Source organism: Rattus norvegicus, chromosome 2, assembly GCF_021556685.1.
Source record: "Rattus norvegicus strain SHRSP/BbbUtx chromosome 2, alternate assembly SHRSP_T2T, whole genome shotgun sequence".
Lineage (NCBI taxonomy): Eukaryota > Metazoa > Chordata > Mammalia > Rodentia > Muridae > Rattus > Rattus norvegicus.
Genome location: NC_141535.1, coordinates 86,867,928 through 86,883,292, shown reverse-complemented (window position 1 = coordinate 86,883,292; position 15,365 = coordinate 86,867,928). Strand labels below are relative to the sequence as shown.

General features: G+C 42.3%; 1 protein-coding gene across 4 annotated transcripts in view; it reads right to left on the bottom strand.

The window, feature by feature from the left end:
- Window positions 1-15,097, bottom strand: part of LOC102546663 (tyrosine-protein phosphatase non-receptor type substrate 1-like) — an 83,177-nt gene extending 68,080 nt beyond the window's left edge. For 2 of the 4 annotated variants that reach the window (XR_015674310.1, XM_087640121.1), the window contains exon 1: window positions 14,912-15,056. Coding sequence is in view for 2 of the 4 variants with exons in the window: in XM_087640121.1 (XP_087496247.1) it covers window positions 14,912-14,978 (67 nt within the window). In the remaining 2 variants the exon portion in view is untranslated. Of the gene's footprint in view, window positions 1-14,911 lie in introns of all 4 variants that reach the window. The other 2 variants (XM_087640126.1, XM_087640135.1) reach the window with 2 other exon arrangements.
- Window positions 15,098-15,365: the final 268 nt, after the last annotated feature.

Below are 15,365 nucleotides of genomic sequence, written 5' to 3'. Positions count from 1 at the left end.
AGGATATATCTTCTTCTCAGCACCTCATAGTACCTTCTACAATATTGAACATGTTATCAGACACAAAACAGGCTTCAACAAATACAGTAGATAGAAATATTCCCATGCATCCTATCAGATCACCACAGACTATGACTGCTCTTCAATAAAAACAATAATGAGAAGAAAGTCCACATGTACATACATGGAAGGCAACCAACGCTCTACTGAATGACAACTTGGTCAAGGAAGAAATAAAGAAAGAAATTAAAGACCTCTCAGAACTTAATGGAAATGAAGATAGAACATACCAAAAATTATGGGACACAATGAAAGTGGTGGTAAGAAAAAAACTCATAGCTCTGAGTGTCTGCAAAAACAAAAAGAAGAGAGCATATGTCAGCAGCTTGACAGTGCAACTAAAAGCTAAAAAGAAATAAACCCAAGAGGAGTAGAATTCAGAAAATAATGAACCTCAGGACTGAAGACAACCAAGTAGAAACAAAAAGGACTATACAAAGAATCAACAAAATCAGGAGCTGGTTATGTGAGTAAATCAACAAGATAGATAAACACTTAGCCACACTAACCAAAGATTACAGAGAGTGTATCCAAATTAACAAAATGAGAATTGAAAATGGAGACATAACAACAGAATCTGAGGACATCAAAAAATCATCAGATCCTACTATAAAATCTATATTCAACAAAATTGAACAGTCTGAAAGAAATGGACAATTTTCAAGACAAATACCAGGTACCACAGTTAAAGCAGGAACAAATAAACCATCTAAACAACTCCATAACTCCTAAAGATATAGAAGCTGTTATTAAAATCTCCCAACAAAAAAAAAGAACTCAGGACCAGATAGGTTTAATGCAGAATTCTATCATACCTTCATAGAAGACCTCATACCAATAATGTCCAAATTATTCCACAAAATAGAAACAGACAGAGCACTTCCAAATTTCTTCTAGGAAGCTACAATTAATCTTATACCGAAAGAGACAAACACCCAACAAAGAAAGAGAACTTGAGACCAATCTCCCTTATGAATATTGACCCAAACTACTCAAGAAAATTATTGCAAACTGAATCCAAGATATAAAAATGATCATCCGGGCGGATCCCGGACCGCAGCAGCTCTCTGCTCCCAAACCCCGTGGGAGAGAGACCTCACCGCCTGATCAAGTGGGCACTCCTGAGGCTGCAGAGCGGAGGAGACCACCAACACTGCCCACCCCTGCCCACATCCCTGGCCCAAGAGGCAACTGTATAAGGCCTCTGGGTTTCCGTAGGGGAGGGCCCGAAAGCGGCAGGACCCCTGCGCCTGAGACACTGCCGGAACCTGAAGGAAACAGACCGGATAAACAGTTCTCTGCACCCAAATCCCGTGGGAGGGAGAGCTGAACCTTCAGAGAGGCAGACACGCCTGGGAAACCAGAAGAGACTGCACTCTGTGCACATCCAGGCGCCAGAGGAAAACACCAAACGCCATCTGGAACCCTGGTGCACGGAGGCTCCCGGAAAGAGCGGCGCAGATCTTCCCGGTTGCTGCCACAGCGGAGAGGACTTAGGCAGTACCCCACGAGCAAACTTGAGCCTTGGAACTGCAGGTAGGACCAACTTTTCCCCTGCAAGAAACCTGCCTGGTGAACTCAGGACACACAGAGGCAAAATTCCTCTAAGGCCGGGCACTTCCTGTGTTTACCGGAAGTCCCACACCAGCGGATCCCGGACCGCAGCAGCTCTCTGCTCCCAAACCCCGTGGGAGAGAGACCTCACCGCCTGATCAAGTGGGCACTCCTGAGGCTGCAGAGCGGAGGAGACCACCAACACTGCCCACCCCTGCCCACATCCCTGGCCCAAGAGGCAACTGTATAAGGCCTCTGGGTTCCCGTAGGGGAGGGCCCGGGAGCGGCAGGACCCCTGCGCCTGAGACACTGCCGGAACCTGAAGGAAACAGACCAGATAAAGAGTTCTCTGCACCCAAATCCCGTGGGAGGGAGAGCTGAACCTTCAGAGAGGCGGACACGCTTGGGAAACCAGAAGAGACTGCACTCTGTGCACATCCAGGCGCCAGAGGAAAACACCAAACGCCATCTGGAACCCTGGTGCACGGAGGCTCCTGGAAAGAGCGGCGCAGATCTTCCCGGTTGCTGCCACAGCGAGGAGGACTTAGGCAGTACCCCACGAGCAAACTTGAGCCTTGGAACTGCAGGTAGGACCAACTTTTCCCCTGCAAGAAACCTGCCTGGTGAACTCAGGACACACAGAGGCAAAATTCCTCTAAGGCCGGGCACTTCCTGTGTTTACCGGAAGTCCCACACCAGCGGATCCCGGACCGCAGCAGCTCTCTGCTCCCAAACCCCGTGGGAGAGAGACCTCACCGCCTGATCAAGTGGGCACTCCTGAGGCTGCAGAGCGGAGGAGACCACCAACACTGCCCACCCCTGCCCACATCCCTGGCCCAAGAGGCAACTGTATAAGGCCTCTGGGTTCCCATAGGGGAGGGCCCGGGAGCGGCAGGACCCCTGCGTCTGAGACACTGCCGGAACCTGAAGGAAACAGACCAGATAAACAGTTCTCTGCACCCAAATCCCGTGGGAGGGAGAGCTGAACCTTCAGACAGGCGGACACGCCTGGGAAACCAGAGGAGACTGCACTCTGTGCACATCCAGGCGCCAGAGGAAAACACCAGACGTCATCTGAAACCCTGGTGCACGGAGGCTCCCGGAAGGAGCGGCGCGGATTTTCCCGGTTGCTGCCACAGCGGAGAGGACTTGGGCAGTGCCCCACGAGCAAACTTGAGCCTTGGAGCCACAGGTAGGACCAGCTTTTCCCCTGCAAGAGACCTGCCTGGTGAACTCAAGACACAGGCCCACAGGAACAGCTGAAGACCTGTAGAGAGGAAAAACTACACGCCCGAAAGCAGAACACTCTGTCCCCATAACTGGCTGAGAGAAAACAGGAAAACAGGTCTAGAGCACTCCTGACACACAGGTTATAGGACAGTCTAGCCACTGTCAGAAATAGCAGAACAAAGTAACACTAGAGATAATCTGATGGCGAGAGGCAAGCGCAGGAACCCAAGCAACAGAAACCAAGACTACATGGCATCATCGGAGCCCAATTCTCCCACCAAAGCAAACACGGAATATCCAAACACACCAGAAAAGCAAGACCTAGTTTCAAAATCATATTTGATCATGATGCTGGAGGACTTCAAGAAAGACATAAAGAACTCCCTTAGAGAACAAGTAGAAGCCTACAGAGAGGAATCGCAAAAATCCCTGAAAGAATTCCAGGAAAACATAAATAAACAAGTAGAAGCCCATAGAGAGGAGACACAAAAATCCCTGAAAGAATTCCAGGAAAACACAATCAAACAGTTAAAGGAATTAAAAATGGAAATAGAAGCAATCAAGAAAGAACACATGGAAACAACCCTGGACATAGAAAATCAAAAGAAAAGACAAGGAGCTGTAGATACAAGCTTCACCAACAGAATACAAGAGATGGAAGAGAGAATCTCAGGAGCAGAAGATTCCATAGGAATCATTGACTCAACTGTCAAAGATAATGTAAAGCAGAAAAAGCTACTGGTCCAAAACATACAGGAAATCCAGGACTCAATGAGAAGATCAAACCGAAGGATAATAGGTATAGAAGAGAGTGAAGACTCCCAGCTCAAAGGACCAGTAAATATCTTCAACAAAATCATAGAAGAAAACTTCCCTAACCTAAAAAAAGAGATACCCATAGGCATACAAGAAGCCTACAGAACTCCAAATAGATTGGACCAGAAAAGAAACACCTCCCGTCACATAATTGTCAAAACACCAAACGCACAAAATAAAGAAAGAATATTAAAAGCAGTAAGGGAAAAAGGTCAAGTAACATATAAAGGCAGACCTATCAGAATCACACCAGACTTTTCGCCAGAAACTATGAAGGCCAGAAGATCCTGGACAGATGTCATACAGACCCTAAGAGAACACAAATGCCAGCCCAGGTTACTGTATCCTGCAAAACTCTCAATTAACATTGATGGAGAAACCAAGATATTCCATGACAAAACCAAATTTACACAATATCTTTCTACAAGTCCAGCACTACAAAGGATAATAAAGGGTAAAGCCCAACATAAGGAGGCAAGCTATACCCTAGAAGCAAGAAACTAATCATCTTGGCAACAAAACAAAGAGAATGAAAGCACACAAACATAACCTCACTTCCAAATATGAATATAACGGGAAGCAATAATCACTATTCCTTAATATCTATCAATATCAATGGCCTCAACTCCCCAATAAAAAGACATAGATTAACAAACTGGATACGCAACGAGGACCCTGCATTCTGCTGCCTACAGGAAACACACCTCAGAGACAAAGACAGACATTACCTCAGAGTGAAAGGCTGGAAAACAATTTTCCAAGCAAATGGTCAGAAGAAGCAAGCTGGAGTAGCCATTCTAATATCAAATAAAATCAATTTTCAACTAAAAGTCATCAAAAAAGATAAGGAAGGACACGTCATATTCATCAAAGGAAAAGTCCACCAAGATGAACTCTCAATCCTAAATATCTATGCCCCAAATAAAAGGGCACCTACATATGTAAAAGAAACCTTACTAAAGCTCAAAACACACATTGCACCTCACACAATAATAGTGGGAGATTTCAACACCCCACTCTCATCAATGGACAGATCATGGAAACAGAAATTAAACAGAGATGTAGACAGACTAAGAGAAGTCATGAGCCAAATGGACTTAACGGATATTTATAGAACATTCTATCCTAAAGCAAAAGGATATACCTTCTTCTCAGCTCCTCATGGTACTTTCTCCAAAATTGACCATATAATTGGTCAAAAAACGGGCCTCAACAGGTACAGAAAGATATAAATAATCCCATGCGTGCTATCGGACCACCACGGCCTAAAACTGGTCTTCAATAACAATAAGGGAAGAATGCCCACATATACGTGGAAATTGAACAATGCTCTACTCAATGATAACCTACTCAAGGAAGAAATAAAGAAAGAAATTAAAAACTTTTTAGAATTTAATGAAAATGAAGGTACAACATACCCAAACTTATGGGACACAATGAAAGCTGTGCTAAGAGGAAAACTCATAGCGCTGAGTGCCTGCAGAAAGAAACAGGAAAGAGCATATGTCAGGAGCTTGACAGCACACCTAAAAGCTCTAGAACAAAAAGAAGCAAATACACCCAGGAGGAGTAGAAGGCAAGAAATAATCAAACTCAGAGCTGAAATCAACCAAGTAGAAACAAAAAGGACCATAGAAAGAATCAACAGAACCAAAAGTTGGTTCTTTGAGAAAATCAACAAGATAGATAAACCCTTAGCCAGACTAACGAGAGGACACAGAGAGTGCGTCCAAATTAACAAAATCAGAAATGAAAAGGGAGACATAACTACAGATTCAGAGGAAATTAAAAAAATCATCAGATCTTACTATAAAAACCTATATTCAACAAAACTTGAAAATCTTCAGGAAATGGACAATTTCCTAGACAGATACCAGGTATCGAAGTTAAATCAGGAACAGATAAACCAGTTAAACAACCCCATAACTCCTAAGGAAATAGAAGCAGTCATTAAAGGTCTCCCAACCAAAAAGAGCCCAGGTCCAGACGGGTTTAGTGCAGAATTCTATCAAACCTTCATAGAAGACCTTATACCAATATTATCCAAACTATTCCACAAAATTGAAACAGATGGAGCCCTACCGAATTCCTTCTATGAAGCCACAATTACTCTTATACCTAAACCACACAAAGACCCAACAAAGAAAGAGAACTTCAGACCAATTTCCCTTATGAATATCGACGCAAAAATACTCAATAAAATTCTGGCAAACCGAATTCAAGAGCACATCAAAACAATCATCCACCATGATCAAGTAGGCTTCATCCCAGGCATGCAGGGATGGTTTAATATAAGGAAAACCATCAACGTGATCCATCATATAAACAAACTGAAAGAACAGAACCACATGATCATTTCATTAGATGCTGAGAAAGCATTTGACAAAATTCAACACCCCTTCATGATAAAAGTCCTGGAAAGAATAGGTATTCAAGGCCCATACCTAAACATAGTAAAAGCCATATACAGCAAACCAGTTGCTAACATTAAACTAAATGGAGAGAAACTTGAAGCAATCCCACTAAAATCAGGGACTAGACAAGGCTGCCCACTCTCTCCCTACTTATTCAATATAGTTCTTGAAGTTCTAGCCAGAGCAATCAGACAACAAAAGGAGATCAAGGGGATACAGATCGGAAAAGAAGAGGTCAAAATATCACTATTTGCAGACGACATGATAGTATATTTAAGTGATCCCAAAAGTTCCACCAGAGAACTACTAAAGCTGATAAACAACTTCAGCAAAGTGGCTGGGTATAAAATTAACTCAAATAAATCAGTTGCCTTCCTCTATACAAAAGAGAAACAAGCCGAGAAAGAAATTAGGGAAACGACACCCTTCATAATAGACCCAAATAATATAAAGTACCTCGGTGTGACTTTAACCAAGCAAGTAAAAGATCTGTACAATAAGAACTTCAAGACACTGAGGAAAGAAATTGAAGAAGACCTCAGAAGATGGAAAGATCTCCCATGCTCATGGATTGGCAGGATTAATATAGTAAAAATGGCCATTTTACCAAAAGCAATCTACAGATTCAATGCAATCCCCATCAAAATACCAATCCAATTCTTCAAAGAGTTAGACAGAACAATTTGCAAATTCATCTGGAATAACAAAAAACCCAGGATAGCTAAAGCTATCCTCAACAATAAGAGGACTTCAGGGGGAATCACTATCCCTGAACTCAAGCAGTATTACAGAGCAATAGTTATAAAAACTGCATGGTATTGGTACAGAGACAGACAGATAGACCAATGGAATAGAATTGAAGACCCAGAAATGAACCCACACACCTATGGTCACTTGATTTTTGACAAAGGAGCCAAAACCATCCAATGGAAAAAAGATAGCATTTTCAGCAAATGGTGCTGGTTCAACTGGAGGGCAACATGTAGAAGAATGCAGATCGATCCATGCTTATCACCCTGTACAAAGCTTAAGTCCAAGTGGATCGAGGACCTCCACATCAAACCAGACACACTCAAACTAATAGAAGAAAAACTAGGGAAGCATCTGGAACACATGGGCACTGGAAAAAATTTCCTGAACAAAACACCAATGGCTTATGCTCTAAGATCAAGAATCGACAAATGGGATCTCATAAAACTGCAAAGCTTCTGTAAGGCAAAGGACACTGTGGTTAGGACAAAACGACAACCAACAGATTGGGAAAAGATCTTTACCAATCCTATAACAGATAGAGGCCTTATATCCAAAATATACAAAGAACTCAAGAAGTTAGACCGCAGGGAAACAAATAACCCTATTAAAAAATGGGGTTCAGAGCTGAACAAAGAATTCACAGCTGAGGAATGCCGAATGGCTGAGAAACACCTAAAGAAATGTTCAACATCTTTAGTCATAAGGGAAATGCAAATCAAAACAACCCTGAGATTTCACCTCACACCAGTGAGAATGGCTAAGATCAAAAACTCAGGTGACAGCAGATGCTGGCGAGGATGTGGAGAAAGAGGAACACTCCTCCATTGTTGGTGGGATTGCAGACTGGTAAAACCATTCTGGAAATCAGTCTGGAGGTTCCTCAGAAAATTGGACATTGAACTGCCTGAGGATCCAGCCATACCTCTCTTGGGCATATACCCAAAAGATGCCTCAACATATAAAAGAGACACGTGCTCCACTATGTTCATCGCAGCCTTATTTATAATAGCCAGAAACTGGAAAGAACCCAGATGCCCTTCAACAGAGGAATGGATACAGAAAATGTGGTACATCTACACAATGGAATATTACTCAGCTATCAAAAACAACGAGTTTATGAAATTCATAGGCAAATGGTTGGAACTGGAAAATATCATCCTGAGTGAGCTAACCCACTCACAGAAAGACATACATGGTATGCACTCATTGATAAGTGGCTATTAGCCCAAATGCTTGAATTACCCTAGATCCCTAGAACAAAGGAAACTCAAGACGGATGATCAAAATGTGAATGCTTCACTCCTTCTTTAAATGAGGAAAAAGAATTCCCTTGGCAGGGAAGGGAGAGGCAAAGATTAAAACAGAGACTGAAGGAACACCCATTCAGAGCCTGCCCCACAGGTGGCCCATACATATACAGCCACCCAATTAGACAAGATGGATGAAGCAAAGAAGTGCAGACCGACAGGAGCCGGATGTAGATCGCTCCTGAGATACACAGCCAGAATACAGCAAATACAGAGGCGAATGCCAGCAGCAAACCACTGAACTGAGAATAGTCCCCCGTTGAAGGAATCAGAGAAAGAACTGGAAGAGCTTGAAGGTGCTCGAGACCCCAAAAGTACAACAATGTCAAGCAACTAGAGCTTCCAGGGACTAAGCCACTACCTAAAGACTATACATGGACTGACCCTGGACTCTGTCCCCATAGGTAGCAATGAATATCCTAGTAAGAGCACCAGTGGAAGGGGAAGCCCTGGGTCCTGCTAAGACTGAACCCCCAGTGAACTAGACTATGCGGGGAGGGTGGCAATGGGGGGAGGTTTGGGAGGGGAACACCCACAAGGAAGGGGAGGGGGGAGGGTGATGTCTGTCCGGAAACCGGGAAAGGGAATAACACTTGAAATGTATATAAGAAATACTCAAGATAATAAAAAAAAATAAAAAAATAAAAAATAAAAAATAAAAAAAAATAAGAAACCAAAAAAAAAAAAAAAATGATCATCCATCATGGTCAAGTAGGCTTCATCCCAGATCCCCGGGATGCAGGTATGGTTTAATATAGGGAAATCAATCAACGTAATCCACTATAAAAACAAATTCAAAGATAAGAACCACATGATCATTTCTTTAGATGCTGAGAAATCATTTGACACAATTCAACACCCATTCATGAGAAAAAACCTGGAAACATCAGGAACTCAAGGCACTTATCTAAACATAGTAAAAGCAATATACAGCAAACCAGTAGCTAACATCAAATTAAATGGAGAGAAATTTGAAGCAGTCTCACTAAAATCGGGGACTAGATAAGTATGCCTACCCTCACCCTACTTATTTAATATAGAATACTAAGTCCTAGCAAGAGCAATCAAAAACAAAAAGAGGTCAAAGGGATACAAATTGGAAGGGAAGAAATCAAATTATCACTGCTTGCAGAAGATATGATAGCATACATAAGTGACCCCAAAAGTAGCATCAGAGAACTACTTAACCTGATAAACAACTTCAGCCAAGTGTCAGGGTATAAACTTAACTCAAACAAATCAGTAGCCTTCCTCTACTCAAAGATAAACAAACTGAGAAAGAAATTAGGGAAAGGACACCCTTCACAATAGTCCCAAATAATGTAAAATATCAGGGGTGACTTTAACCATGCAAGTGAAAGATATGTGTGAGAAGAACTTCAAGTCTCTGAAAACAGAAATTGAGGAAGATATCAGAAGATGGAAAGATCTCCCCTGCTTATAGACTGGCAGGATTAATATATTGAAAATGACCATTTTGCGAAAATCAATCTACAGATTTAATGCAATCTCCATCAAAATTCCTACTCAATTCTTTATAGAGATAGAAAGCAAACTGCAAATACTTTTGGAATAACAAAAAACCTAAGATAGTGAAAACTGTACTCAACAATAAGAGAACTTCTGGGAGAATCATCATCCCTGACCTCAAACAGTATTACAGAGCAATAGTTATAAAAACTGTGTGGTATTGGTACAGAGACATGTAGATAGATCAGTGGAACAGAATTGAAGACCCAGAAATGAACCCACACACCTATGGTCACTTTATATTCAACAAAGCAGCTAAAACCACTTACTGGAAGAAAGGTAGCATTCTCAACAGATGCTGCTGGTTGAACTGGAGGATAGCATGGAGAAGAATGTAAATCAATCCATTCTTATCGCCCTGTACAAAGATTAAGTCCAAGTGGATCAAGGACCTACACATCAAACCAGATACACTCAAACTAAGAGAAGAAAAGGTGGGAAAGAGTTTTGAACACGTGGGCACTGAGGAAAATTTCCTGAAAAAAAATGGCTGATGTGCTAAGATCAAGAAACAACAAATGGGGGTTTGGGGATTTAGCTCAGTGGTAGAGTGCTTGCCTAGCAAGCGCAAGTCCCTGGGTTCGGTCCCCAGCTCCGAAAAAAAGAAAAAAAAAAGAAACAACAAATGGGACATCATAAAACTGCAAAGCTTCTGTAAGATAAAAGACACTGTCATTAGGACAAAATGGCAACCAACAGATTGGGAATAGATGTTTACCAACCTAAATCTGATAGAAGGCTAATATCTAAAATATACAAAAAGCTCAAGAAGGTATACTCCAGAGAGCCAAATAACCCTATTAAAAGTGGGGTACAGAGCTAAACAAAACATTCTCAGCTGAGAATTATTGAACGGACGAAAAGCACCTAAAGAAATTATCAAGATTCTTAGTCATCAGGGAAATGCAAATCAAAACAACCCTGAGATTCCACCTCATGGCAGTCAGAATGGGTAAGAGAAAAAACTCAGGTGACAGCAAATACTGGTGAGGATGTGGAGAAAGAGGAACACTCTTCCACTGTTGGTGGGATTGCAAACTGGTACAACAGCTTTGGAAATCAGTCTGGAGATTCCTCAGAAAATGGTCATTCTTCTACCTGACAGCTCGGCTATACCTCTCCTTGGCAGATACCCAAAAGATGCTCCAACATACAGCAAAGACACATGCTCCACTATGTTCATAGCAGCCTTATTTATAATAGCCAGAGCTGGAAAGAACCCAGATACCCTTCAACAGAGGAATGGATTCAAAAAATATGGTACATCCACACAATAGATTACTACTCAGCTATCAAAAGCAATGACTTCATGAAATTCATTGGCAAATGGAATGAAGTAGAAAATATCATCCTGAGTGAGGTAGGTAATGCAATCACAGAAAAACACATTTGATATGCACTCATTGATAAGTGGATATTAGCCCAAAAGCTCGAATTACCCAAGATGTAATACACAGACCACAGGAAGCTCAAGAAGAAGGATGACCAAAATGCAGATGCTCCCCGTCCTTCTTGAAATGGAAAAAAAAATTATCCATACCACGAGATAACAGAAGCAAAGTTCAGAGCAGTGACTGAAGGAATGGCCATTTAGAGCCTGCCCTTCATGTGGCCCATATAAATATACAGCTCCCTAAACTAGGTAATTTTGATGAAGCTAGAAAATGCATGCTGAAAAGGACCGGATATATATCTGTCCTGAGAGACACATCCAGAGCATGTCTGTTACTGAGGTCAATGATAGCAGCAAATTACTGAACTTAGAACAGGACCCAGTTTAGGGGAATTAATGAAAGAATTTTAAGAGCTGATGGGGCTTGCAAGCCAATAAAAACAACAATGCCAACCAATCAGACCTTCCAGGGCAAAACAACTACCAAAAGACTTTACATGGACTGACCCAGGGCTCCAACTGCATATGTAGCAAAGACTAGCCTTGTTGGGGCACCAGTGGAAGGGGAAGTCCTTGGTTCTGCCAATGTTGGATCCCCCAGTGCAGGGGAATGTCAGGGGGGATTGGTAAGGGAGGTATATGGGGGGACACCCATATTGGTGAGGTGTTCGGGATGCAGGCTTATGGACGGGAAACTGGGAAAGGGAATACCATTTAAAATGTAAGGAGAGAAATAAGTATAAGAAATTTTTTTTAAAAAAGAACACAGCAGCAACGCACAATCTTCTTCACTGAGATATTGTTTCTCATTTTTCACATTTCTTTGTTATAGTCCTCGTTCAGGTAAGATATAGACTGAGCAGGTTGTATTTAAAAATATAGCAACACTAAACAAAGAATTCACAGCTGAGGAATGCTGAATGGCTGAGAAATGCCTAAAGAAATGTTCAACATCTTTAGTCATAAGGGAAATGCAAATCAAAACAACCCTGAGATTTCACCTCACACCAGTGAGAATGGCTAAGATCAAAAACTCAGGTGACAGCAGATGCTGGAGAGGATGTGGAGAAAGAGGAACACTCCTCCATTGTTGGTGGGGTTGCAGACTGATACAACCATTCTGGAAATTAGTCTGGAGGTACCTCAGAAAATTGGACATTGAACTGCCTGAGGATCCAGCTATACCTCTCTTGGGCATATACCCAAAAGATGCCCCAACATATAAAAAAGACACGTGCTCCACTATGTTCATAGCAGCCTATAATAGCCAGAAGCTGGAAAGAACCCAGATGCCCTTCAACAGAGGAATGGATACAGAAAATGTGGTACATCTACACAATGGAATATTACTCAGCTATCAAAAACAATGACTTTCTGAAATTCGTAGGCAAATGGTTGGAACTGGAAAATATCATCCTGAGTGAGCTAACCCAATCACAGAAAGACACACATGGTATGCACTCATTGATAAGTGGCTATTAGCCCAAATGCTTGAATTAACCTACATGCCTAGAACAAGTGAAACTCCAGACAGATGATCAAAATGTGAATGCCTCACTCCTTCTTTAAAAGGGGAACAAGAATACCCTTGGCAGGGAATAGAGAGGCAAAGATTAAAACAGAGACTGAAGGAACACCCATTCAGAGCCTGCCCCACATGTGGCCCATACATATACAGCCACCCAATTAGACAAGATGGATGAAGCACAGAAGTGCAGACCGACAGGAGCCGGAAGTAGATCGCTCCTGAGAGACACAGCCAGAATACAGCAAATACAGAGGCGAATGCCAGCAGCAAACCACTGAACTGAGAATAGGACCCCCGTTGAAGGAATCAGAGAAAGAACTGGAAGAGCTTGAAGGGGCTCAAGACCCCATATGTATAACAATGCCAGGCAACCAGAGCTTCCAGGGACTAAGCCACTACCTTAAGACTATACATGGACTGACCCTGGACTCTGACCTCATAGGTAGCAATGAATATCCTAGTAAGAGCACCAGTGGAAGGGGAAGCCCTAGGTCCTGCTAAGACTGAACCCCCAGTGACCTAGACTGTTGGGGGGAGGGTGGCAATGGGGGGAGGGTGGGGAGGGGAACACCCATAATGAAGGGGAGGGGGGAGGGAAATATTTGCCCGGAAACCGGGAAAGGGAATAACACTCGAAATATACTCAAGTTAATAAACATATAAGGACACACGTTCCACTATGTTATTATCAGTTTATTTTTAATAGCCAGAAGCTGGAAACAACCCAGATGTCCCTCAGCAGAGGAAGAGAAAATATGGTACATTTACAAAACAGTACTATTCGGCTACTAAAACAATGACTTCATGAAAGTCGCAGGCAAATGGATGGGACTAGAAAATATCATTCTAAGAAAGGTAACCCAGTTACAGAAGAACATAAATGGTATGTACTCACTGATAAGTAAATTTTAGGCAAAAAGCTAGGAATACCCATGATACAACTCACACATTATATGAAGCTCAAAAAAGGAATGCCCAAGTGTGGATTCTTCAGTCCTAGTTAGAAGGGAAAAGAAAATTATCTGGGGAGATAGAGAGAGGATGGAAGGGACCTGGGAGCAGGAAGAAGAGGAAAAAGTGGGACAGGATCAGGTGTGGGAGGAGATGAGGAGAGAAATACAGAGGTTCAGGAAATTGAAAGGACATGGGGATGAAGAACTATTGGGTAATCTCTGGAAAGCCCCAGAATCCAGTAAAACAAGAGGCTCCCAGGACACAATGGAGATAGCATAAACTGAAATACCCAACAAAGGAGAGAACCTGTAGAGTCCAGATTTAGGGGTTCAGCATAACCCAAGATTGAGTGATGAAGCCACCCACCCATCTCAAAATATTAACACAGAATTTTTCCTGTCTAATGGGAATTCAGGGACAAAGAATGGAGGAGACTGAAGGAAAGGCCATCCAGAGACTGCCCCACCTACTGATCCATCCCATCTGCAACCATCAAACCTAGACATTATTGTTGATGCCAAGAAGTGCAAGCTGAAAGGAACATGATATAGCCTTCCCTGTAGAGGCTCTGTTAGGGCCAGACCAATACAGATGTGGATGCTCACAGCCAACCATTTGTTCCAGAGACCACAATGGAGTAGTTAGAGGAATGACTAAAGAAGCTGAAAGGGTTTGCAACCCCATAGGAAGAGCAGCAGTATCAACAAACAAATGCCCCATCCCCCCAGAGATCCCAAAGACTTAACCACTATCCAAAGAATACACATGGAGGTCCCATGGCTTCAGCTAAGCAGCCATTTGCAGAGGATTGCCTTATCTGACATTTAATGCACAGGAGCCCTTTGGTCCTGTAGAGGCTTGATGCCCCAGTGTAGGGGAATGACAGTGCGGTGAGGTGGGAGTGAATGGGTGGGCGGGTGAGAGAGCACCATCAAAGAACAATAGGGATGAGATGGGATAAGGGTTTTTCAGATGGGAAACTGGGAAGGGGAATCACATTTAAAATGGAAATGAATAAAATAAATTTTTAAAAAGAAAAAAGAAAAGAAAAACCTGATAATATAGAGGAACCATGTAGAATACTACTAACCCCATTTGGCACAAAGAGAAGAAACCAAAGCTCACTGAAGGGGGTCCAGAAGATCAGGGATGTGTGGTAAACTGTTATGGATGAATCATTTACACTCATTTATCAAAGCTATAACTTCACATCCCAGTTCAGGCGGTGCTCAGAGTTCCGGATCTATTATGTGAGAAACTATTCTGACCTTCTGTGCTGTGACAGTTCAGGTAACTAATTGGACTCCTTTACTTTCAATGGTAAGAGTAGCTCAGAGACAGCAGGATGATTCTATTCTTGGGGCATGCTTACCTTTAAGTTCCAGAAGCAGGAGCAAGAGCAGGGTAGTGTGAAGAATGTGGGTATCTAGGAGAAGCATGGTTGGGGTTAAGAAACCTCTTGTGGTCAGAATCAGTTCTCATGAGATCCCAGTTTCTTATACATAGAGAAAGGAAGTACTGTAACTTAGTATGCATAAGGGTCATGTCAGTGTTTTGTGAAAACAGGAAGTATACTGCATATTTTGAAATCGATATTCAATGTTGCAAGCAGCTGCAAGGAAGGAGCTCATATTTATCATTTGTTTTTAGAGGGACTCAGATGTGCATAACTAATCCTTTCTCTTTCTCTTGACTCGGAGCTGGACCCATACTGTCTCAAGTATCTTGTCCTGTTAACACACCAGTTAGAATCCAGTACAAAAGAATGTTTCCCAAACACTTAAGATCCTAGATATTGTTGATTTGTGTCAAATTCTTTTCAAGTG